At 39.8% G+C, this 26,798-nt stretch overlaps 3 protein-coding genes across 5 annotated transcripts in view; 2 read left to right on the top strand and 1 right to left on the bottom strand.

Moving 5' to 3' along the window:
* The window catches only part of LOC136430376 (lateral signaling target protein 2 homolog), a 112,279-nt gene extending 92,328 nt beyond the window's left edge, over window positions 1-19,951 (bottom strand). For both annotated transcript variants that reach the window (XM_066420917.1, XM_066420918.1), the window contains exon 1: window positions 19,788-19,951. In XM_066420917.1, coding sequence (XP_066277014.1) covers window positions 19,788-19,823 — 36 coding nt within the window. In that variant the 5' untranslated portion in view covers window positions 19,824-19,951. The remainder of the gene's footprint in view (window positions 1-19,787) is intronic.
* On the top strand, window positions 8,804-13,041 carry LOC136430375 (uncharacterized). Its single transcript, XM_066420916.1, has 2 exons — window positions 8,804-9,057; window positions 10,197-13,041. The coding sequence occupies exon 2, from the start codon at window positions 10,224-10,226 to the stop codon at window positions 11,979-11,981; it is 1,758 nt and encodes a 585-aa protein (XP_066277013.1). The 5' UTR covers window positions 8,804-9,057; window positions 10,197-10,223; the 3' UTR covers window positions 11,982-13,041.
* Window positions 19,952-20,135: 184 nt separating the features above from the next.
* Window positions 20,136-24,774, top strand: LOC136430377 (charged multivesicular body protein 7-like). 2 transcript variants are annotated; one of them, XM_066420921.1, is made up of 10 exons: window positions 20,136-20,531; window positions 20,896-21,067; window positions 21,213-21,407; window positions 21,710-21,780; window positions 21,913-21,975; window positions 22,099-22,147; window positions 22,555-22,674; window positions 22,829-22,933; window positions 23,157-23,307; window positions 23,954-24,774. In XM_066420921.1, the coding sequence occupies exons 1-10, from the start codon at window positions 20,272-20,274 to the stop codon at window positions 24,112-24,114; spliced, it is 1,347 nt and encodes a 448-aa protein (XP_066277018.1). In that variant the 5' UTR covers window positions 20,136-20,271; the 3' UTR covers window positions 24,115-24,774. The 2 variants fall into 2 exon arrangements, with proteins under 2 accessions (XP_066277018.1, XP_066277017.1); XM_066420920.1 differs by having other exon boundaries at window positions 23,157-23,595.
* Window positions 24,775-26,798: the final 2,024 nt, after the last annotated feature.

Below are 26,798 nucleotides of genomic sequence, written 5' to 3'. Positions count from 1 at the left end.
TAGAGCAACATTAGTTATAATTCTCAATACCGTACAAATCGAGAAAGAACTGTGAAATGCTGATTCTACAACACCTCACCAACAGCACATGAAAAAGAAGCTTTACACTGAGTCTCTCTTATTGTATGAATTTTTGAGCATTCAAAATGTCATATGACTGTATTCTACACAATTCATAAACTTTGCACTTTCAGTATGTTGTATCACACAAAAATAATATTCATTAACAAAGTTATAAACAATGTGCAACAGAATGTTTCAAGTTTATTTCAGATGCTTAGTCCCTCCGCCTCAATGCCTGGGGCCAGAGGCATTGTGAAGATGCATAAATCACTAAGAATCAATCTCGAAATGCTGAAAGGACCTCAGTCAAAGAGAATAGTCAAACATGCTTAAGAAAACAACTTTGATCTGTTCTTGAGTAGAAAACTCATCAAACAACACATCAAAGGGTGCAGAATACATCAACTCCTTTGTCTACAAGGGCAAAGATTTTGATAAGCTTGCCTGGAAATTTTCCACAGAAGTTAAGATCTAATAATGACTAACAAATTCTTAACTTTGTTTGAATGAAAGTTAAATGAAGGTCAGAGATTTAACTACCAAAATTTCTGCGACAAGCATCCTCAGATCCTTGACGCTGGTGACAGTCAAGTGATACTTTCAAATCAATTAAGGACATAAACATGATGACTTTGGATGGTGACGAGTGCCCCTCTTGGGGTGGTTTCTATTCCTCGATAATCTTCATTCAAAAACATGCAAAAACCAAGGAAATAATAACACTGGTTTTACCTCAGTAAAATATGTTAAATACATATCAAATAGTAAATTGACATATTCTTGGACAAATGTTGTTGTTGTCCTTTTTTGTTTAGGAACATGTCTTGGAAAGCTGTAGAATGATTGCTTCTTCCCGTCTGCCAGGAGTACTTTCTTCTTGTTTATGTGAGAGTGAGCTGTACCCACTGTGCTTGCTACTACGTACATGTATGCGTCACAGTAAGAGATTGGAATTCAGGATAATTGCGGAATTCCAATCTGTCCTATAGAATAGTAGATTGTCCTAGGACACATCCTGATTCCTAGTAGGATTCTGATTTGTCCTTGGACAAACTGCAATTGTTCTGAATTCCAATCTCTACTGTGACATATGCATCACTTCAGACCTGTATCGGATAGCTCTAATACCAACAAGAGTCCGTAGGACACAATTCTCCGTGAAGTATTTATAGTATGTACAAGTATTGACCCACACAAATTGCATCTCTGCACAGTCCAAGTAGTGTTTTAGAGCAAGTAAAGAAAAAGTGTTTGTTTATCTTCTTCTTTCAATAAAGGAGTGGTCAACCTGCTGAAAAGTATGTTTTTACAGCATGGCACAGATGGGATCTAGAAATTCCGGGAAAAGTCACAAAGTTAGATCTAGATGGCCCCTTTTCAATTATCAACGAACCATTCAGCCTTACAACTAAGATGTATCAGATATCACAAATATGCAGTAAATCCTCTTTCCACAATTTATTGCAGGCCGGCCTGATCTATAGCTATCAAGCTATTTGCAATAAAAAAAGCTAATTTATATTATCGTAACATTTCACGAAGGTCAAAGGTCACCGGATCTAACAACCCGGAAGTGACACTGGCGCGCGCACTTTTCTGAGAGATATTTCTCAACAATCTTTCATCCCCTGCGTAAACTTTTTACATTGTCACAGCCTCCGTATTATAAACTACAAGTGTGGTAAGTTTGAAGGTCCAGAGATTTGCCATTTTCACACTGTGCGTAAAAGTGCATCGTCCGTCCCGTGCGCACATACTGTATGCGAGTTGCGAGTGGACACGGCATACTTAATACACAGACTGGAGGTCACTCTGCACATGTTCGCAGCTAAAACTCACAATTCCCGTTGCCGCATTGGTATGTAACTTGGTATATCGTTTGCTAGGTTGCGTGTGGTGATGCACGTTGTCTATTTTTCAATGTAACAGTGACTATACGATCACAGCAAGTAAGGAAGATTTATACCCCATATCTGCCTGAAGTATTCCAGTCATGCATAACGGATTATAACATGGTCCCTATGGCAGGGCAGTGGGACATAGCATTAATTATAGGGGTGCAATTACGATCATATTGGATTGACGTTTAAAGTAGTTATGGTGTAACAAAGCTATTGTGCATCACCACGCCGAACCAGGCAAACGATATGCCAAGTTACACACCAATGCGACAACGGGATCGTGAGTTATAGCTGCGAACGCGCAAACAAAAGCATTTCCAATACTCCCAGAAGGAGGCCATCCTCCTTCCCGGAGTAAAAATATCACGGAGCCCTGCAACATACACAATGTAAAGTAACTGGCTGGATCAATTTCAACAAAGCTAGACAACCTTTTCTCTTTCAATTTCTGCTGGATGTGCTGTGTAACATATAGGAACAATATTTCAGCCATGGCTTGTCAGGACTTCAAATGTTAATTTGCCTCCAGGGTAAGTTTAGCAGCAGAGGGCAAAGTAACGTTCATCCTCCTGTGGTGATGCTGTTGTGTACTATAGAGATCATTAATTGCGTGACGGCAGTCACACAGATGTCTCCTGGACCTGAAAAGAAGATGTCATCCTTCCAAAAATAATTTCATCAGGTTGGTAGAACATATATCCTAAGCTGTGTTACTGCTACAAACAACCCTTCATGCATCTGGCCTTACAAAAGGCAATCCAATTGAAAAGTTATCTACAATGTACATTTATTTCATATTATTAGGAATGACTTATATTTATCTATTCATTTATTTATCTATTTATTCAGATTTACACACATTGGTGTGGAAGGATTGACATAACAGGTAAACTATCACCTATTCAAGATGTCATCCCAGACCAGGCTGTAAGGTTTCGACCATTGCACACCAGGACTTGCTACCACTCAAGGAACATGTATGATGTAACTGATATTCCTGATATCCATCATCATCATCATCATCATCATGATATCCAAGGGGACCAGTATTGTTGTATTATCCTCAATCTACCCATCATTCATCTCACATTAGGGTCATCTGTGCTCCTTGCCCTAAAATGTGATCATTATAATTATAACAATCATTGAACTATATCAGAATAGACCTGACCTAACCTACATACCTATTATATTGATCAATCATCTGTGATAAATGTTAATATCATATACAATACCCCTACATTTGACATACAAAATTGCAAACTAATTGTTACTGGATGGAATGAATCAATCAAATACTTAACATTTAATAGTGCATGAATGTCTGAAAGTGCTCAAAGGCTATAACTTTTGTATAACTCTCAAACTTCTAGGCAGTCTCATCAATCAGTTCAAACTTAAGATGATGATACGCTGAAACAATGTCAAGTAACACCAGTATTAGAGAGTTAGGAATAACAGTACAAATTCTACTCCTGTTAGTGTTAGGTGTTATGTAGATAGGTGCTGGCAAAATACAAATTGAGGTCAATGAGTAAGTTTCAATTTGATTTTGCCAACCTCTGAGCCAGTCATGTAGCCAGATGGCTTTTAAATATTCCCTGAACGTCACACAACTATACATTGAGTTTAGTCAGGTTTGAGTCAATGTTGGTCCACTTGATACATGGATTCAGAGTTATAAGAATAGTTTATCTATTATGATTAAAGAAAAGGTAGCTCTTTAGTCACCACAGCGGTACAAAATAGTATTAAAAGTAGTTGCTGTAATGTCTTTGCAAAAAACTGGAAATACTTTGAGGTAACATTATCAAGAATAACAGGGTAAAAAAAATGTTTTTAACACAGCAGCAGTTAATACATGTACAAAATGTAGTCAGATAAGATTGTTTTGGATATTGATAGGTTCTCAGATAATATTCCTACCAAACGTACCCTTACCATGCATGATACATTACATCCTGTCCTGAATGATGCAGAATTACTACCTTAACTTAAATCTATATGACAGTGCTTAGGGAAATATATTGGCACACTTTGGAGTTGAAAAAGTACTATAATTCCAAGCCATTAAAAGTTAACTTTTCCATTCCCTTTCATTTGAACAGTTCAACTTCTATAAAAGCAAGATGCATTATGTAAATCCACAGGACAGAGGCACCTGGCGAGTGGCCACCAAGCTCCCCCATCAGCATGCAAGCAGGTCAAACCCCCAGATGATGGGGAAAAGAAGTTGATAAACCGGATAGTGAGTGATTGAGTGAGTGCATAAATGAATAAAAGAAAGACCAATTATGATACATTGCAATCTAGATGATTCTTCATAAGTATTCTGCAAGCAGAGGTTTGGGTTGGAGGGCCAGTAGTGGCTGGCTGCAATTTTTTTGTCTCCCTCGCTCTGCTCCCTCCACAAGAAACAAAATTGCGGCCACTACTACTAGCCTCCCTGACCAAAACCTGGAGAATAAAGAACAGTACTAATACTGTTACAGTAGGAGTACTACATGGGCATGATTTGCATTGCCAGCAAGTTACACAAACATTGCTGGCTCCAATTGTATATTTCACTACAGCTATTTTGTAATTAAGGAACAGTGCTGCATTACAAGATGCTCTCTTGATGCATCTATAATTATGCAACATACATGTATATGTATCCTTAGAAAATGGTACTATGGAACATAGAAAATGGAAGATGTATGATGTCCTGCTGATAATATGATTTCACCTGTTCTTTGACTGTGAATGAATTGACTATGGCACATATGGCAAAGGCTTATCCCTTCTTTTGGTACACAGTCATGGTCTTTTTTTACTCAGAATGATTTCTACATCTCTGGATCAGCTACAGTAAAAAAATGTGACCCACCCATCACTCTGATTTTCAAGACAAGACCCTCTTATACACTTGTGTCCAACGATGTGAATCTGACAACCTCACACACAGCGACAGTACTGTAATGCAATTAATTTGAAAACACCAACATTGGTTAAAAGTGTTCCACCAGTCCAACTATCTTAACTTCCAAAGAAAAATCTGTCAGCCATTGCACTTTTACATCTTCAAGTCACTTAATCTTGAAAGAACTTCATGACATAAACAGAAGACTAAGGCTCCTCAAGGACTTCAATTGTGCTGATGTTGTTGATCTTTGTACTTTCATCTCTTTGATATATGCTCTTTTCATGATGCATTATGACGAAGACTACTGGTTCATCCTCTCCAAGGATCTCACTTGTCTCATGTCCTTACATCCTACATGCCCAAACTGACTCCAATCTCTCCTCCTGTCAACTGCAATCACTGGAACTGCAGAATGCCCCCTCCCCTGGAACCCATAGCTCTGAACCAATAACATTAAGACTGCTATTATTTGTGGCTGCCCCAATGCACAACTTTTGGAATTAAGTCTAATCAATATGGTTATTGATGATGGTATCCACAGTAAGCTGGCATATTCTCTGCTGGCCAATTATTGGTTTGATCCAAGAAATCAAATTTAGATATAGCCCAAAGAAAATGTTCAAAGTATCATTTTAAAGTACCATTGGGATATGGACCTGCAGGAAATGTGTGAGTCATGGTTTTGTTTCTACAATCAATTGTTCATGGTGGATTATGCATCACTGCTCACAATAGGGCAAACCGTAAGGTATGGGCAAGTCAGCAAAAATTCATTTGGCGTAGGGCAACTGTGTTGACCTCTTGGATTTCTTGGAAAAGAATGAATGGTAAATGTTACACTACCTCACTATCCTAAGATATAGCGACAGGCCAAATATAATACACCTGATCGTATAGCTACCATCCTGTGACGCCTTTAACTGAAACTGTGTGCAGCATGCAAAGTTTACGGGATTTTAGGCAAAATTTCAGCAGAATCAATCAAAGCCTCCAAACTTAAGAATGTTTTGGACCTGACAACATGTACATCTCCTCTAAACTATTTAGTACATATCTCAGGCTAAGTTGCTAATCTAAAATACCTAATCAGTATGCTTCCCTTCTACTGTTCTATTTTTAAATTGAGCCTCCTTCTGACATTTTGAAATGGTACAGCCCTTCGCGAGTGAAGAAAGGACTCAGGTGCCGACCCGCCTTGTTATCACCCTTTCTGCAGGGGCCACTCATTAACCCCTGACCTCAAGGACCTGTGGCGCTGCATTACCATACTTCACTCCAAGGCAAGTATGCTTAGTCTGCCTCAACAAATTTTAAAGGCAAAAAAATTGTCATAACCTGTTGAAGCACCCGTTGAAAATCTACAGTGTATAGGTTTTTGTGCCCGATGGCGAATACATGATCATTTTTTCTATAATTCAAAGAAGGGTGTTAGCTAGAATTCTTCTGCCATCATTGTCTGCCCAGTTCCTCAGAGTCTGATGTCCAATAAAAGATAGTGACGGGGTCAATATGTACATGTAATAAAATACACAATAACAATATATAGTTACATTGTTCATGAAAATGGATATCTGACTTGTGAAATTTATGGTTCGAACCTTTGAAAAATGCCAAATCTGTGAATATGTGACACAAAATGCCAAATACACCATACTCTGTCAGCATAGCACCAGGAAAGAGAAAGCCAGGACGGCATTTCCATCCATCTCATGAAACATTGATGAGTTGGTACATAGCAGGTATGCTCCTAGCTAAGGAACTCAGCTAGACAATCATTATGAGGAGATGCTACATGTATATCCAGCCGATACTCGCCTGCCCGCTTACATGTAAAATCTATATGCACCATTTGCTGGTCACTACGCATCATTTCCTGAAGCCCCAGGTCTTTTTTGACTTCCAATCTGTTCTGCTCTTCTTGGAGAGGTACATCAAGTATGAGGTGTTACTAGTTGGAAAGAATTACAGTCAAGTTATATGTAGTCCTATTATGTCGTGTCCTGTAATAAAAGAATATAAGCATCTTGGAGGGAATAATACAGGCACAGAAGAATTCTCAGGTTTTCATCACTTTTCTGACAGACGTTAACTGTAACCCACAAGAAAGCTGCAGGATGTTGACATGCAACAGTAGTTTACATGTACATGTACATGTATATGTACATGTATATGTACGAACATACATGTATTTAAGAGGTATCTACATGTATGGTCACTGAATGACTATGATGAGTTTTCATATGAAGCTTGGCCTGCAAAAGATATAATCAATTCCATGGAATAATTTATGCAGTTCAGAGCAACAGGGCATGATGGCGCTTCTGCACAAGAATAAGGTACATTTCGCAGTCATGATGGGTTCTGTTTTCACAGCAATGGTCCAGCCAAAGAAGCGATGAAACTATGTACATCAGTGACATTTTGATATCATCTAAACCTTTTATCTGAAAGCACTTCCCTAGTTTTATCCAGTTGAAGGAGGTCTTAAGTGAGTAAATAAAATAGCCATGACATGAATAACTAACCTTGATCAGCACAATTAAAAGGTAGTAATGGCAAAATTTAGAAACCAAAGCCGGCAGCATGAAGTATAAGAAATTATCTCTTTTGTAGAAAAAAAACAAGACTTGAATCATGTGAGATGTTTTATGGAACTTTGATTCTAAAAAATGTGGTGCAACCATAATCTCCAAGCAGATCTACATCGGGCGCGAAAATCGTATATGCTAGCCAGAGAAGGTCGAGTCAGCTGGGGAGGGTCCAATCAGCCCAGTAGGGAATACCGGGCTGATTGGACCCTCTCTGGCTGACTGGACCTTCTCTGGCTAGCATATACGATTTTCGCGCCCGGTGTAGATCTGCTTGGAAATTACTGCAACCAGTCATTAAAAAACATGATCATTGTTATTCCAGTTCAGACAGCTAGGTGGAGCTTCTATGTGGCCTAAATGTAACAGCTCATTTTTCTTTTCAAATTGGTCTTATCACCTAAATTTGTGTAATCTCTGCACTACTTAATTCTTATTCTGGCCTATTGGCATTGGACTATATGTTAAAACCTAAGCCGGCAGATAAATCTCTGTGGTCAACTTAGCATTCTTGACAGCCTACCACAGTGATGTACATGTGCATGTGTATGTGTATGTTATACACCACTGTATTTCCTGTGCCTGCACATACAAGCTGATCCTTGCGTTTTACCATTCACACATGCTAACATTCACATGGGTTACCAAACCATACCAAATATGGTGACAATACAGGCCTCCCCAGATACCATGTAGCAATGTGGACAAAGTTGGTGATAAGGCCTCATTACTGGGAGGTCTTTGTGACATTTCCCATCTTTCACCCTACACTAATTGTTATTCCCTACTTCAGCATCTCATACTTTTTTTAGGTCATTGACCTTTGGCTTTGAAAACATGGTAATCGGCTTTTCAAAAATTGATGTTATTTTCGGCAACGTTTAAGCAAGTCCACTCTACTCTTAGACTAGTGTAATAATCAAGCTAAGAAAAATTCAAAGAAATCCCTCACCCAGCGATAGAGCTCGTCTGCCCAAACCACTTTTCTGAATACAACCGGAAAAAGGATGTTTTGAATAACTAACCATTCCTTAACCATTACTTTCATACAAACTTGTTTTTTGCTATTTTCTGCCAATGCAGTTTTTGCAAAACAAACAGTTCTTGAAAAATGTGAGGGTTTTTGAATGTAACTAACTTGTGAATATACTAAAAACTTTCTAAAATCTTTATGTTACATCAATTTGTATTTATCTGAGGAACAACATGCAATTTTTGGTGCCAGTTACCAGAACTTCCGCTATCAAATCCTGTCACCTCATGAAAATGCTTGGACAATCCCAGAGACAACTTTTATACCACCATCAAAGGCTGAGGCTGAACAGTTTACACTATTTAACATTCCAGTGACCTCCGCAGCTGGCCTGAAATATTTCATGCAAGAGTCATCCAGACCTGTCAAGATAAGTGCCAGTCCGACCCTCTCCTGAACGCTCACTTAGCTGCTGCACAGCGCACCAGGAAGGTCCTGATCAGCTACTGCTCTCTACGATCTTACAATATATACACAGAGTTGTCTTGTAATTTCTTTCATCATGCCAGAGCTGATGTTACCAGGAAGAGATGTGTGACTAGAAGTTCACAGCCAGCAGTATTGAAGGTGAGTGTACGTGTAGTTCACAGGTTTCCACCTAAAACTATGTGTAATGTCTGAACCAATTAACGGTAGGGTCAATTTGAAGGTGAACAACCTTGTGCTAATCACTGCCAATTGCTTTAATGACAAATTATGCTAATAGAAATACATATATTTACTACTGTAACATTAGGGTTTAAAAGAGTAGTCCAGCCTTTGCTGTTCTGAATATTGATTTTTGAATACGTACCGGTAATTTCAAAGTAGTTAATGAAATAGCTGGCAATTGATAAAGATTTGCAATGTTTCAGACATGTAATGATTGACAGATCATACATACAAAAGACTGATAGAATTTGCAGGAGGGGCATTTGTTGGCCTAACAGTTGATTCTTTCAAGTTCAACTACTGATAAAAGGCATGCTTTATGTCAAGAGTTAGAGTGAAAAGTGTCAGATAGGGGCTGAGGTCAACTGTGGTTTACCAGGTTTGGCTATAATGTTACAATAACTTTTACCATACATGTACAATAACATGTACAGTACACTGTATCTGTCTTCTGCGACACTAAAATCTTATTGTTTCTTGGACATTTCAAAATGAAACATGAAAAGAAGAACAATGTAGTAACTTTCAATGAGTGTTCAAAGAACTCTATAAACTGGCATTCACATGTAACAACCATTTCAATATATGCAGGAAAACTTTGTACAGCAACTTCTAGCTTTGCCATCTTGGACTTTGCCACCCTAGGGACAAATCCATGTTCGTGACAAATAATGTCATAATGATTATACATTATTTTGTATATGTGCAGTAGCCCCTTTTAAATGCTACTGAGGGGTGTTGCTCCTTAAATTATCGGTCAATACAGAGGTCCTTTGAAAATTTGCAACTTCTTTCAGAAAATCTCAAAACGTAATGTCAGTAATTACTAATGTAGTTGCATTTATTTAGGGACGAGTCTAAAAATGGTAAGCTAACTTAAAGATAAGATGCCCTTCATTTTTCTTGACACCCTGATATCTTTCTGGGTGTTCTTATTCTATTTCATTTGAGATAAAGCAATTTTGTCGGCTGGAACATATACATTGTACATATACCAACATTGCTTGAGAACATTAAGAGTCCTTATGGCAGAATCATGTGTTGTAAAACTGCAGGCAGAGGTAGGGACATCAGAGCTCCACATGGTTCTGCAGTGTTCCACATCCACAGATAAGCCTTGCTTGTCAGTACCAGACCCTCACCTGCTAGCAGCGCCCCCTATGTTCAGTGATGGGAACAGCAATGGCTCTTCAGGTGAGAGCAGCAGTAGAGCAAGCAGCAGAAGGGGAAGCAAGCACAACCTGGCAGCTGAGTCCATGTATTTCTCTTGTCTCAATGTTATAGATGAAGGCTGTGAGAAACAACATATGCACACTGACAGAAGGAACAAACAGATGAAACCTGTGACAGAGAGCAGAAATGGTCATCCCATACCAAAGGACTTCTTTGTGGTAGAGCTCCCCCGAAGGTTTCCCACTAAAGTCCGAATCAACAGGTCTAGATCTATGGGTGCCACAAAGATGAAGAAACCAAGACATATTCGTCGAACTGCTTCTGATGTGGAGGAGGGAACTGTACAAGGCAGGGGTGGGATACCGAAGATTTCTGTGACTGATATGGACTCTCAGGGAAGTGAGAACAGTTACCCTGCCTCATGTGAGGCTAGCACTGATGCACTCACCATCAATAACAACCTCCACAGTGAAGGCTCCATCCAAAGTCTGTATTACTCCTGTACAAGCTCCATTCCGCCTACCTCAACATGTAGCTCTGTACCAAGTTCGCCTAACAGAGACTCAGATAGCCCTAGCCCTTCAGGAACAAAGCAATCTTGTACTTGTGCCCAGATACTTAGACGCAAAGAAACCTGTTGGATGTGCCTTCCTTCCCTTCTTAGTCTTGTGGTCACATCTATCAGCATAGCCTGCTCTCTGGCCAACTGTATTGCCTTCATACGGGAAGGGGTGGAGGTGAAGAAGACTGAAATCCTCCTGCTGGTAGTGTGTGTTGTCAGCTTGCTTTTATACATAACTGAGATGTGTATTTTGAAGAAAATTTGGGTGTATCTCCACAACCGGGATGAGGATGCCATGCACAGAGAGACAGAACTTTTGATAGAGCAGTTCTTCATCAACTTTCTTCGAGTGATACTCGTCAACATGTTCACGACACTCCTGAACTATCTCCGTTGTCGCTCTCTGTTCTCAGATGTGAACTTCTTTATCCTTGTGTTTTCTCAGTGTGCTACAGGTGTGACAATAGCGGTTAAACTTCTCGCAAATGCCGGGATTTACTACCGTCTCAGGAAAGGACTCTGGCACCTCAGGCACCAAGACGAAATTCCACGTTCAGGAATATTCTTTGTGATCATTGTGCTAATGGTCCTCACCACATTCTTTGGATTTTACACTCTCCAGATCATTCTGAAAGAAAGCGACCCTTCCATTCAAATTACTCAGGTCAAATTCATTCGAGACATCAATCGAAACAGCTGGGAAGATGAAACTCCAAAACATATCACCACCGGATTGATCTCTGTACATTCCTTGAAAAATGCTGGGCAGGGGGGTGTCAAGGTCAACATATCTTCTCCTGACCTTCATGCCAAAAGTGTCAAAACATTCCTGTTGGATAGAAAGTTGTACAGGCTGAAAAGTGGTAAACCCTGTACTAGAGGGATATCATCTTTTCTGGTCTTCAAATTTGTTTACAGCCTGAAGGAGCCAATGTGTGAGCAGACCATAACCTACAACATGGCCTGGAAGGGTCGCTGCAAGGACTGGATGTATTACACGCGTGGTGGTCGAGCTGGGGGAGAGAAAGAACCACACTTTAAAGTAAAACTAAGCACAAACAGCTGTCTGAAACTCAGATGGGAACAGGACATGGAAGTGATTTAGTAGTTTTTATTTATCCTGAAGAAGTCATACTAATATTTGGTGTCCACTCTTTTGTGTTGGAATATAGTTAATAAGTAGTATACTGTAATTTATAAAGGTTTAAGTATAGCATCACCTGCAGATCTGTACAATGTACTTGTTCAAAAGTTAGGTGGATGTAATTATAATATGGTCAATACATGTAGCTCATGATCTCATAAATCATTGAATTCTTTTTTTAATGTATAACTATAAATAATGTTAGTTGTTTCAACTTTTGAACTTTTACTGTTGAAGAGGTTTTGTGTTGAAGGTTATATATTAACTTTCTGGCAGCATTCAAAATGAACGAGACTTTCAGTAATTACTAGTAGTACATGTTGTAGTTACCTGTTGAGCAGGCCATAACTACAATGTACGCCTACATGTACATGTGCATATAATAACTACCATATTTTTGTACATACACGGTTCCTTCTCCTGTTAAAGTATTCAACTAGAGAGGGCATAATTTATAACTTCAGAGTGAAAAACACACTAGCAATAGTAAAACACATTTTCCTACACCAGGAGATGAGCACCCACAAGCATAGACCATGGTGGCCACGGTATAACTCAGAGAATAAAAAGGCATAATTCATCATCAAATATAAGTTATTCTAAACTTTTAAAGTATATTCTGATAAATATAAATTTGTGTGTAAACATCAAACATATTTGATAGAATATCAATAAGTTGTGTTTGTAACAGAACAGGCTTATTTAGTTTTAAAAGTTAATGTAATGTGTATTTCTATTTATTTCTCTCTATATGAACACTATATGATAATCAACATTTGTAATTGTATGGTCTTGATGGCCTACAATACTGCAAAAGTGCCATACTTTTGCTCATAACTGGGCTGGTAGACATGTTAATAGCTTGTAGCCTTCTTGTATGTACATACATATTGGTTCCTTTATCTGATGAATATGATAATCATATTCATTTACATGTAACTGATATATCTTATCAAATACTCAAGCTCATCTTAAACATTACCTCAAAAGATCCAAATAAAGTCAAAAGTATGTAAATCTATCTACGTTGCTGTATTTTTCTTTATTTTCCTAACACACTTGTTGATCGGGAAGTTCAACTATATATAATTCTAGATGACAATGCAGCAACTACAAGCAACAATCAGCTCTTGCTATCATTCTAGTCATCATAATGATGAGAATACTCTACAAATATGCACATATGTGCATTCAAGTCACCACCTGTACACACACAAAGACCTCACTTGTTACCTTCACCCAGTCACACCTTCTTCTTGATGTATCTCCTTAAAGAACCGCATCAGTGTCTGTACACATGAGCAGTGGCAAGTCAGTGGAACATCACTGATTTTGACAAACAAGACAAACTGGATTAACTAAACACAGATAATGAGAAAAATCAGCTGCCTACTCTAATTATAAAGAACCCCGTGACACATCAATTCAGGTCACACGTGAAACAAAGATTACAGTGATACCTATCTGACTGCCTACAGAAAACATAGTTGTCTGCAATAAACATGGACAAACATATCAAGTAAGAGTAAGACATGGAGAAAACATTCTATTTACACAATTTGGGACAAGATGGTTCAGTACTACTCAAAGATACATTGTAGTATGGGTTGAGTGACCATTCTAAACTTCCACTAAGACCCCGTTCACACTCATTTTTTTCAATCGCGATTGAAGTATAATCGCGATTGAATCGATCCGATCGCGATTGATTTTTTCAGTGTGAACGCTCCCAATCGCGATTGGAACGATCCAAAACGATCCAATCGCGATTGGATTGTAACTACCTCCGGAGGTAGTTTGATTGGATTAATCGCGATCGGATCCAATCCAATCCTATCAAATTTTGAGTGTGAACACAACTACGATTCATTCCATCGCGATCGGGGGGGATTTCAGCTGGTTCCGGGGGTGGGAGGTCATACATATAGAATACAACACGGGGTATTCCGTATCACCCGAGGTACCAGCCCGACCGCGGGTCGGATCGCCCGACGGCCGTAGGCCGGAGGGCGATCCGACCCGCGGGAGGGCTGGGACCGAGGGTGATGCGGAATACAACGTGTTGTATTTTATTTATGTCATACCTTGGTCATACCCACCCGATAAAACATACATTTCAATGCGGAATGCGCCAGAAGTTGAGGGAGTTCTGTGTCTTCGAACAAGAAACTGTAGCAACATTGATTCCAATCTCCGAATCCGGTATTCGAATTTCCGACGGCCGCACAACCGGCGCGCTCGAAATACGTTCGAAATATTCTATGGAAGCCTGTGTGATAACACTTCTGAACCCTATGTGATCCGGATAGTTATCACACGGTCCGGAACACCCGTATCAGGCCCAGGCACGTGGGGTCATAGTTCGCATCGCGCGGGAAAACAAACCCAATCCGCACGTCAGATCGCTCTTTTACAACAACAACAACTTTTCATCGTCAGCAATGCCCAAGAAGAAGAATAAAACTCCGTCAGCAACTTCAGCTGGTGGCAGATGGCGCGATGAGGAGACCAGGGTCCTCATCGCAATCTGCCCGATATCTCTACGGCACTGTGAGTGACCCTCACCCGCCCAGACAGCTTAGCCCGCTCGGGGTGTTGTTTACGGCCTTGGATTAATTAGCTTGGCACCTAGGGTATGGCCGGACGCTGTACTAATTCCTCTCGATTTATGGCCCTGGAAGCCCCGGGTGTTCCGCGGCCTGACAGCGCGATTGGACATGGGCGCTGCACACACCGGCGAATCAGCGCCTCTTGTAAATCTTATAAATATTAATGAGCCGCGGGCGCCGTAAATCTTATCAATATTAATGAGCCGCGGGCGCCGGCAATCGAATCACGTGATCACTGCCGCTCCAGCCTTCTAAGCTTCTAAGACTTCTAAGCTCAGACGAGACGTAAGCCTTGTGAATCATCGAAACGCTAAAGGGTGATAACAGGCACGATGCTATATACAGCAGTGTGTCTGTCTGTTTCCCAGCGCCTACGCCTTCAAACGACAGCAAAGCCCTAGAAATCTCATTTTCTACAGCTTGTCCAGGCCCACCAGCGTCGCTAGCGGTCGCCATGATGGATATGTTAATGAGCAGACAGACCGATAACAGCTGAAAACGCGTGCCAACCTGGCTCGCCAATCAAAGCTCAGCGGAATGATTAGATCAGTCTGCTCTGTTCCCATTGGGCGCATCAGATTGATGCGCCTGGAATCAGGCCCGTATTGACACCCTGCCAGTCTCTTGGGGCGGCGGAAAAGTAGGAAGGCAGCGGAAGTTAGGGTATAGCGATAGTAGGATGGCAGCCAGAGGTAGAAAGGCCATCAGAAACTGACTGGCCCGGTAAAACACCACTAAGCCGACCCTAGAGACTGGGACCAGGCTAGCAAAATGAAGAAACGATGAAGAGGCAAAACTTTTGGATTTACAGATTTTCACTTGTTTTCAGAGTTAAAAGAATAACAAACTGGCATAATGACTTAATAAATCAACTTGCTTGTGACCTCTTAACTGCACACACCTGAGAATGTTTAAGTCAGTATGCAACATATGCAAAAGCAATGGTTATAATATTTCTTTAAACATTCAACATTATGTTGACTTCACGTAAGTGCCATATCCTGTTATCAATGATGATTTGATCTGTTTGATGGTACAATTTTGTATCCTGTTGAAACATACATCCTATATCCAGAAAATTATGTTTCTATTGTTCTAATCTTGTAATGTATCATATAATGTTAACTGAAGGGACCACCCTAAAGATTGATAAATCAATAAATAAATATCATAAGACGCAAGCTCACATATTTTCCTTTTTTTTTTCCTTTTGACTGGCAATACAACACAATGCAACTTGCATGGTTTAGTTTGTGTTTTCTGTTCTAAGTAATTAGTTAAATTACCCACTGATTTTTTTTTTTTTTTTTTTTTTTTTTTTTTAAACGAATAAACAGTTTTATTTTGTGTGAATTGTACTTTTTTTTCTTTTTTTTTTTTTTCTTTATTGTTCTTTATTATATTTTCACTGATAAATATAACAATCACACAACAGAAAATGAAGAACCTCCCTTAAGTATTGACCTATCCAAGTCTAACAGCCACATTGTAAACTTAACAGCTCATATAATATGATTATTATTATGTCATTACTAACGTTATTCATATTGGTTATCAAGTCATTACATATCATTTTATCACATTACATATCATCTTTTCATATAAGCATTGTATCATTACTCGCATAATCATTTCAGTATTGTAATCAAATATCATTATCATGTCATTTCTATATTCTTTCATGATTATTTCTACATTTCAAAATCAAATTAAACACAAAGTTCCCCACTTACCCCGATGCTTCTCCAGCTTCCCTCTCCGAGATGCAATGAGACGTTCAGTTTTTTCAAAAGTAGATATTAGTCTTTTAAAGGCCTGGAAGTTTATTATTTTTAAGCGTCTACACCGGAAGATGAAAACTTTACCTAACAAAATAATCAGATTTTTCAGGGGGGGCGCATCGTTACATGTATCTCCAAATATGATAATAAAGGAATTTAGGTAGCACTCTATAGAAGTTTCTACTTTCAACCAATTTTTGACATCGTTCCAAAATGATACTACATGCGGACACTCCCAGAAAATATGAATATAGGATTCTACATCGTCATGACAGAAAGAACAAGAGCTAGAGTCTATTAATTTCCATATATGTAGAATTTTGTTACAAGGTAAAAATTTATTAATTAATCGGTATTGAAAATATCTAGTACTTGGATCAATAGTACATCTATATAAGTTTGTAAATACATCTCGCCATGGTATAGGTTTGTCAAAATAATAGAACCAAGAAAGTCTAGTATTGTGTGCAAGGCTGACCTCGTTCATGGACGTAAGAAAGTAGATATACATGCTTTTATTGATTTTTATATTTCGTAACCATTTATAATTTTTTTGAAAGGGCAGGCACACAAGGTCTTTACGCTTCTCAGTACTAAGTAGTTTTTTCCATTTACCGGGAATAGCTGAAATAAGCTGTAGATATCTATGTTGGTCACAAGCATTTGGGAAATTTGTACTGAATTCATCATAAGACATAAAATTGCCGTCCGGGGACAGCAAGTCATTTATGAAATATATATTCCTATTCATAAAAGCTGTCCAACAAACAGTTTTACCATCAATAATAATATTAGAGTTTAAACAAATTACTTGTTGTCGTATATTTGCCGGCGTCGTGGGCTCTACGTGCTGAAATTGAAACCAGGACATAAAAACTTCAGAAAAAAATCCTTTTAAACAAAGGTTTATCACCGAGGACAGCTGGTAAAAAGGAAATAAACTATGATTAAGTTGAGGATGGAAGACTGTTACCCAGGAGGAAAACCATTCGGGATGAAAATAAAGTTTAGGTACCCATGAAGCTTTTATAGAAGTGTTGAACGCGCGTAAGTTTTTTAAGTTTAGTCCTCCATTTTCCAATGTATTGTATAAAACCCTCCGTGCAACTCGTTCAGGACCGTTGTCCCAAATAAAAGAAAATATCTTCTTTTCATATACTTTGAAAAAGGAATCGTTAGGGGATGGTAAGACTTGAAATAGATTTGTAAATTGGGGAACCACCAAGGTGTTAATAATAACAATTTTACCATACAGGGACAGATATTTATTCTTCATAGGTCGCAATAGTCTATCTAATCTCTCCAATCGGGGTTCGAAATTAACACTTGTAATTAAATTTAAATCAACGGGAATATTGATACCCAGTAGGTCAACATCCCCGTCAACCCACTGTATCGGTAGATGAGTGGGCAAACGAAAATTCGTGGATTTTAAGGGACCTAATCGTAATATTTTGCATTTATCTACATTCAAAGAAAGACCTGAGATATTGGAAAAACGCTCTAAATCAGAAAACAAGGCATAAAATGATTCTAGCTTTGGTTCGAATGGAAAATTTGAATCGTCGGCGTACTGCGATATCTTTGTAATCTTTTCATATATCTTTAAGCCCCGAATAGAAGGATTAGACCTAATCTTAATAGCAAGAATCTCAACCGCCATGAGAAAAAGATATGGGGACAATGGACATCCTTGGCGAACTCCGCGACTTAAAATGAAGGGGTCTGAAATATAACCGCTGTTTATGACGCAACTCGTTGTTTTTTCATATAAGACCTTTACCCATGTAATTAACTGTGGACCAAAATTGAAAAATTCTAAAGCTTTAAACATAAAATCCCACCTTAACGTATCAAATGCTTTTTTAAAATCAGCTACAAATATTAACCCAGGTTTACTCTCTTGATCGTAATGTTCTATTGTGTCTATTAGTCTTCTAATATTGTCGCCTATATACCTATCCTTAATAAACCCTGTCTGATCCTGTTCAATTATGTCCGTAATTACATGTTTGATTCTCAAAGATATGCATTTGGAAAGTATTTACCCACTGATTTTTTCAGCTGTAAGTGTAACAGCTGGTAGATGATAGAACTTAGAAGTCTGAAGACTGTAGCTGGATGTACAAATGTAAAATCCTGCTAAGGAAATGTCACGGTAACAGCTGACTTCGCCTGGGAGTTATTACAATATTATTTGAAGTATACACAACAGACTGTACTCACCTATCAAAAACTTCCTTTTCTTAACTTGCCAACACGATTTTTCTAAAGGCAACATTTTTGAGGGGGTAGGTGGTTGTAACCATCCTCTTTCATGCTACATATTTTTCTAACGTTATCTCAGACTGTACATGTACAACAGTTAACCCCAAAATCATCCCCTTCCCACAATACTACACCAGTGCCATAGTGGGCGCTCAAGATATTATGCTCCATAGCATGACATGCCAGTACAAAACCTTCATTTATGTCACTTAGTATAGCCAGTCAGTGATACAATACAATTATGCGAAGGATGCGAGAAGTAGAAAGATGATAAAAATCCGCATCTGTAATAATAGCAGTTATAACTGCACTTTTGAGTTAGAAACAACAACTTCATGAAAATTCAACAGCAGCTGGTTCCATATTTGTGTCTGCTTGGAGATTAATGCTAGGAGTGTTCACACGACATCAAACAAGCTGCAGCAGCCAGTCAAACACATGTAACAGCAGGGCTAATGACACTGTATATAAATAAACACATGCACATTCATGTGTTGAACATTAAGTAATTGGTCTGCAACTGTGGCTGCAAACTGCTTGGTGATAATAAAAATATCATCCTTACCGATACCCTTAATACAAAATTACATTCAGCAACTTTCAGATATTTATAAGAAACTTCTGTAAATTTATCATTCATTTCAATTAAATTAAAATGTTATTGTTAGGTATGAAACGAGTAAACAAATTTTTTTCTGAAACATAGTGCCGTGTGTTCTCCGTCTAAAGAAGTTGCGATCTACACTACGTTTGGATCTATGATTTCTGTCCAAATTCCCAGTCTTCCTGTCTTTGTCTGAGTAAACGTTACGTTAGTTGATAATCTGCCCCCCTCCCCACTTAGACTGTACACCTGGGACAGATCGCGATCGTACACACAGCACAGGCGACAATTTGCAAGTCGTCTGCACAACCTCGCTACCACGTACTCCGGCGCGCCGCTCGCCTATCAACATCCACGGGCTGGGCTTCATCATCCAGGCACAACAAACCTCGGCACAGCCCGCACAATCTGGTGTTTTGGTTGTTTATCAATGGAAAGTGATAACAACAAGCAAATCTCACGACGTCGCGATCAACTGGCGCCGAAAGAAACGTCCATGACATACCTTTGGCTTGTACAGCCACTTCCGCAGGGTGTACATGTCTTCTGCTGCTCCGATCGGAGTCTTCAGGCGGGGAGGGAAATAAGAAAACGCCAAACTAAAAACAAAACAAACGGGTTGAACTTCCCAGGAAATTTCGCCCCGTGCACCAGCTGACGCATGCCCGATCTAATTCTCGCGTCTGGCGAGACTTGAGATTTCCGCAGGTATCTCCCCAGGTGTTCCCGTCACTACAGAAATATTAACCCGTCAAAGTCTAATGTTGTATTATACAATTCCATCTTATATTGATTGTCATATCTAATGTGAAATACGCGGCTTCAGACTTGAATGAAAGCCAAACAAGTTTATCATCTCGCGATCTACGAGAACTCGTATCAAAGGGTCAAAGTTCAATGCAAAATGGCGGAAAGTTGAACTTTGACAACCGAAACTTCAAATTCCGGCTAAATTTCTCCGCTTTACAGGACCTCAACACGTCCTAACGATGGCAACAGATGCTGACTATCTGCCGGAATGTTGGAAGGATGACGAGCGGATGAATTTTCTCTTCTCTGCGTTCCCAGACAATCGGGACTTGAACCCGCATCACTGGGACAGCAAACTTCAGTTCTGGGCTGACTTGGTTGTTCACAGCTCAAGAAGTCTGGATGAAGTGTGTCTGGACTGTTCTGCCTTACCTCAGAGATTTAAGAGGGGTGGAAAGACACCACTTGGGTTACCGGTGGTGTTGAGTGAGATGATCAGGTAGGATGTATACAGATGTAGTAATGTTTGGTTATAAAAGCGGCCACGTCAATGTATATTAGTTATTACGTTAACGTTTTAAGCAGAGGAGATATAAAAACAAACATTTGACAGGACGCTCTTGCAAAATTAGGTCAATAAGAATATTTCTTTGCACTGTTGGCAGGATGTTCATATCAATAATGATAGTTGACAGAATGTTTCTGACAATATGAATTTGGTTTGCATTTCAACCAACTAATCCAGTCAAGCACTTGGTTCTCATACATTCTCTTCTTAATGACTTATCTCCTTCGTTCAAATGGATGAAAAGCTGATAGTTGTAACATGCATGCATGTACATGTTATCATCTTTTTTCTTCAGACAAGGAAAGATTCAGAAGCTGTCAGAGTTCCAGTCGGGGGTGGATGCAGGTTGGGTGTCGTGGGGTTTTGATCTCGTGGTGAAACGGCCGCTGCGCTGGACGTTTGGTACTCTCACCGGCCGTAACTATGGCAACCCTGAGGGCATCTACCTCCTTGTTGATCTGGTCAAAGTATGTCTGTCAACACTCTTTACAATCATTGAATACATGTTCTTTCTGATGTTCAATGATATGATTCAATCAATGTTATGGAAAGGACTATTGTCTTTTTCTCCTCTGACCCCTAGTGATGATGTATACTTTGTACACAATGTAGGAGAAGGCAGAAGCTGTTATGATGACTCATGAGACATCGGTGGAGTTTGAGTCTACAGACCATGTAGTGGAGTACAGGTGCCTGCTTGAGCAGTGCAGACACTGTTGTAAGGACCAGGACACCCTGGACCTGGCCCTGCTGCACCTCAGGAAGCACAGGAAAGTCTGCATCTTCCAGTCAGACCAGGGGGAGAAGGTCAGATCTTTCGGTCAATATATGACATATTACTACAGTCTCTATTCCGCAATAGTTTGCCTTGATAAAGGTGTCTCATATCTGATATTACAGTTACAGTTGGTTAGAAATGTAGTAACTTACAGCAACATTTTTAGTCCATTTGATATGACAACAAGCTTATCAAGCAGACTCTAGCCTATGCTAATTTGTAATATAACAGTCTTATACATCTTAACTTTTGGATATTGTTCTGATGACTATGCCTACAGTATGTGAATTTCATTTTAATTTGTAATATGTTGAATGTGTTTCGTACCCAGCTGGTGAAGTTTGCATCTTCAGCACACAAAACCGTCTCACCAGTAACAGATGTGGAAGTTGGTATCTTAAGGTAATTATGAGGTGTACATCTATAGTATCTATATCATTGTCTTAAGTGCTTTGAATTCCATGTACTGTGAGATGATTTGAGCTACCGCTTCTCCATTCTCCTGCGCACAATTTTGAAATATCTATTTTTCAGATTAAAGAAAACCGAGGCTTCATTGATGCAGCAAGTGGACAAGTTACAATCAGACAGTGACAGGTATTATAAAAGCTTTTCATATACAACTGTACATGAAGATTTATGTCTTTTTTTACATCTTGAAGTTCAGCAGTACAAAATTAATTTACTAGTATTTGGGATTTTTCCACCCATGTTGTTCAGGTGCAGGACAGATGCAAAAGCTTACCTCCAGAAAGGCCTGAAAAATGCAGTAAGTAATAAAGATTGCTGTTCATGGCAACTCACAGTCTCTATGGTGCCATCTGTAGTCTACAGAGCACTCAAAGATAATATAGGCCAGATAAAATGCCCAATTAAGAAGACTTTATGATTTGTTTATCTTTTATCAATGTTGATTGCCTGTAACATACATCTTCCAGCTGTTTACACTTACATCTGGTGGCTGTTTATGTAAAGTGGAGATGATCTGCTTCTTTTTTCTTCAACCAGTCTTTTTATTTCTGCTTACTGAGGTTCAATCATTGCTGTAATGTTATTTTGACAAAGCCAGATTACAAATGCTATCAACATACTAGGAGTTACCTGCAGCTTTTAGAAATGTTATTATTTCATGGTTTTACCTTTCTTACTGTTCTTTCTTACCCTCATCTTCCCAAGGCAAAGAATGCCTTAAGAAGGAAGCAGCACATCCAGAAGATCATGGAGAAGAGGGAAGGTTCCTTGGAAACAGTCCATGGGCTCCTAAGGAGGATACAAGAAGCTGAGTCAGACAAGATGGTGAGGGTGGAACCTGGATTACTAGTAATTTGGAAATGTGCAGGCAGTCACAATCTGAGCATAGTCATTTCCAATTTTGGCATATCTAACACACAATTATGTTGAAGTGTATAATTGTGATTAGTGAAAGCTTTCCTTTTCTGTCTTGCCACAGGTGATAGATGCCTACAGGGCGGGAGTGTCAGCATTCAAACAGACGGTGGACAAAGCAGGGCTGACACCAGAGGCAGTGGATGAAACCATGCTGGATGTACAACAGGTAGGGAAGAACAGTACAGAGATCAACCTTTCGTGATATATAAAATTCAATTATGTAGTCGTCAGTACTTAACTTACCAATGCTTCAGTGTATGTGTCATGTGGGTCTTCTGACCATTTTCTTTCCAGAAAACTGTTGTGCTAAAGGTAAAATAGTACACACTAAATCCATACATAGATCTTCCTTGTCAGATGTTCAAACTGTTTCTCTGTGTTTTTTGCAGGTTATAGAGACAAGCAATGAAATCTCTGACAGCATAGCTGGTGGCCAAGCCGACATGTCAGGGCTGGACCTGGACATGAGTGGTCTAGAGGAGGAACTAGCAGGTCTTCTTGCTGAAGAAACACCATCAGTGGCACCAGCACTGACACCTAGTAAGAACCAACCCTTCATTCAGGGGACCCTGTCTAAACCGGCTGCAGTGACCTCCCAGCCACTGACTGAGGAAACAACATCAGTACCAGCTGTCCCCACCCCTAAGAAACACCAGCTGCCTGCTTGTGGGTTGGGGGTTTCTCCTGGTCCACTTAGTCAAGACCCCAGCCCCCACCCTGGCATGCCATCCCTGGGAAAACAACCTTCCCCGGTACACTTCACTCCCAGTACTGCAGCAGATGAGGACTTGGAAAGGGAACTGGAAAAGCTTACTCTGGGGGAACCAAGTAAGCCTGACCCCATAGTTGTCCTCATAATACCCAAAGTTTTTACCTCTGAATTATAGTATTATTTTGTCTACCAAGTTGTTGGTTTGTTAGATGCTTTGTTGAAAGAGTAACTCAAAGAGTTTTTAATGAATTTTGTGGGTAGATATTGGCCTGTGAAACAAGTACAAGTAGTTAATTTCCTTGAAAGATCTGGGTCTACAATATATGGATTACATATATTTGCCATTACCAGGTTTAGCCAATTTCAAGAGTTTTAGTGTCACTGTGTGGGGAATTAGGTTATGGTGGTCATGACTTGTGCTGTCATTGTGCATATGTTTCAATATCATTGACATGATTTTTTGTGTGTTTCCAGGTGAGGTGGAACTTAAGCTGCCCTCAGTACCTGCATCACCTGTGGGTGGAGCTGTAGCTGCAGGTGGGACATCACCTGTAACAGGTGGGACCACACCTGTTAGCCCACACCAGGCAGCAGGAAGGTCGGATACAGCCAGGAGACTACTGTTGACAGAGTAGTGAAAAAATATCATTGTCAAAGACAAATTCTCAGTATCATCTACAGTATTATCAGAGCAAAATCTGTCTCATTACAATCTATGTATTAAACAATTGGAGACTGGTTTTGATATTATCTACGGAATACCTTTTGTTCTTTGATATGGCTAAAGTCATGGTCACACTTTTCACATGAGCAACAAAGTTGCCTGTAGCATGCTACATGTACGTGTTATTACTCATCCTCACATAACTTTCTTTTCCACGGTTCACGTTTGTTAAGTTAGAAGTAACATGACTGACACATGTCGCTTTACTGTGTGAGTAGCTTGCTTGGAAAGTCCTGCTTTGGTATGTTGTATTGTTGTTAAACCTACATTCTGAATGTGACAAATCTTAATTTGAATTTTGTAACTGTAAGGAAAACTACTTTTAAATATATCTCATTGGTTCACAGCATGACAGAAATCATTATTATTGTAAGATTTCAGTCTTCAGTAAATATATGTTCCTTAAAACGCTTTAACCCTGTTACCTTGCAATCGAAATATTGTCTTTTTAACTGGAATGAATGGCAATCTTACAGATTTAGGTAAAACAAATTATTTTGTTATGATCAATGGGGAGATGTTGCTCAGTTGTCGCTGTGTATTTCTGTGAATAAAACATGTAATCCACTGCGCTCATGGCCTTTTTTCTGGTTTAACTCAAGTAGGTCATACAGACTGTACATGTAACGTTACATCCATAAAAGCTGTTATTTTGTTTAGGAACAGTGATAAGATTTGTGTCCTCATCAGTGTTGTGTATCATTTAAAGTTTATACCTTTATCAGCAGGCTTCCGGGCTCACCATAACTTCACTCACTTCAATAACAGGATGGATGATTCATCCTCTCAGAATCATCCACTGGCAGATGGTTTCAGGGACACACTGGCAGATTCATTTTTAGATTCTGTTGTGCAAGCGAGTCGTCTGATAGCCTTAGCGGCCTTCCACAGGTGCTGGTGTTTATTTTTGGGGGGAGCACTGATTTGCGTCAGGTTCTTATGACAGAAAGGTGTCAGCGCCTGCCAGAAGGCTTAGTCATCTTCATCTCTTTTCACGTGTCAAATTGATATCGATTTCATCGTAGTACCATGATATGAGTAGCAGATTGCTAAGCATATTGTTTCCCTTTTTTTTTAAATCTCTGTCATGTATCACTGATCTGGACATGTACTTCTTGCAAAACTACGAAAACCACGCTCTCCTTTTTCAGCACTCGGTTCCAGTGCTGAAAGTGGCTTCAGCACTGGAAAACCAGTGCTGAGTTAAGTTCAGCACTGGAAAACCAGTGCTGAATTTTCTTCAGCACTGGAAAACCAGTGCTGAGTTTAGTTCAGCACTGGAAAACCAGTGCTGAGTGGAGTTCAGCACTGGAGAACTCGACGTCAGCACTGGAAACCGAGTGCTGAGACAAGCTTCGGCACTGGAAACCGAGTGCTGACAAATATTCCGCACTGGAAAACTAGTGCTGAGATACGTTACGGCGGTGACTTACTTGCGATTTCAAACCGTAGTATTTTTCCGGACTATTCACTGAAATTTCCCGACGGTCGGCCCAACCTCCGACGAACACGGCTTCCAGACGACTCAGAAGCTGAGTACAGGAAGCGTATTCGTCAGGAAAGTGCCAGTTCTGATGCCAGTGAGGAGAGGGCCGTGCAAGACCAGCGCATCGACCTTTGGCAACTGCGTCCGGTAGTTAGCAACCTCATCAAGAAGCTATCGAAGAAAGGGGTGGCAACAAAAGAGGTAAAACGAGACGAAGTTCGTCAGGAGATCGCAACCCATCACATCGAGGGCTATCAAGCACCATCGGACGCACCAACAGCCATGACAGATTTAATCTTTCTTGAGATTCATCGCCGGCTCTTCGAGTAGAATATCAGAACCACCGGCCCTTTTCAGGGCCACCCAAATCTCGCACAAAAGAGCTGTATCACATCACAATCACGAAACAAAGATATACAACTTATGACCAGAAAGAAAGAAAGAAATAAAGTTGTTCATTTGCTACACATCCGTCATACCTATATCTACTATATAATTACACAATGAACAAAATGACAAAATTGTGTCGGAATAAAGTTGGTCATTGTTTATTCTAAATGAATCACAAAGTAAGTAAGTTAACAAGTGACCATGCTGTACTTCTTACGACTAATACTTCTCTCAGCACTGGTAAGAAAAACGTTCCAGTGCTGAAAACACGTCAGCACTCGTTTTCTAGTGCTGAGTTTTTTTCAGCACTCGTTTTCCAGTGCTGGGGATTTTTCAGCACTCGTTTTCCAGTGCTGAATTGTCCCCGAGCACTGGTAAATCCAGTGCGGAAGGCGTGGTTTTTGTACATCAGCACTCGGGCACCAGTGCTGAAAATACTTCAGCACTCGGTTTCCAGTGCTGAAAATACTTCAGCACTCGTTTTCTAGTGCTGAGTTTTTTTCAGCACTCGTTTTCCAGTGCTGAGTTTTTTTCAGCACTCGTTTTCCAGTGCTGAATTGTCCCCGAGCACTGGTAAATCCAGTGCGGAAAGCGTGGTTTTTGTACATCAGCACTCGGGCACCAGTGCTGAAAATACTTCAGCACTCGGTTACCAGTGCTGAAAATACTTCAGCACTCGTTTTCTAGTGCTGAGTTTTTTTCAGCACTCGTTTTCCAGT

The sequence above is a fragment of the Branchiostoma lanceolatum genome, chromosome 3 (genome assembly GCF_035083965.1).
Source record: "Branchiostoma lanceolatum isolate klBraLanc5 chromosome 3, klBraLanc5.hap2, whole genome shotgun sequence".
NCBI classification, from domain to species: domain Eukaryota; kingdom Metazoa; phylum Chordata; class Leptocardii; order Amphioxiformes; family Branchiostomatidae; genus Branchiostoma; species Branchiostoma lanceolatum.
Note: the sequence above shows the minus strand (reverse complement) of the source record. Positions and strands in the feature narration are given on the sequence as shown.

What these genes read in the sequence shown, in the direction of transcription:
- LOC136430375 (XM_066420916.1), top strand. Translation starts at nt 10,224, where the DNA reads ATGGTTCTGCAGTGTTCCACATCCACAGATAAGCCTTGCTTGTCAGTA.
- LOC136430377 (XM_066420920.1), top strand. Translation starts at nt 20,272, where the DNA reads ATGGCAACAGATGCTGACTATCTGCCGGAATGTTGGAAGGATGACGAG. An exon ending in GTGTTGAGTGAGATGATCAG is followed by an intron (nt 20,532 to 20,895) that starts GTAGGATGTATA and finishes TTTTTTCTTCAG; the next exon opens with ACAAGGAAAGATTCAGAAGC. An exon ending in AGAAAGGCCTGAAAAATGCA is followed by an intron (nt 22,148 to 22,554) that starts GTAAGTAATAAA and finishes CATCTTCCCAAG; the next exon opens with GCAAAGAATGCCTTAAGAAG.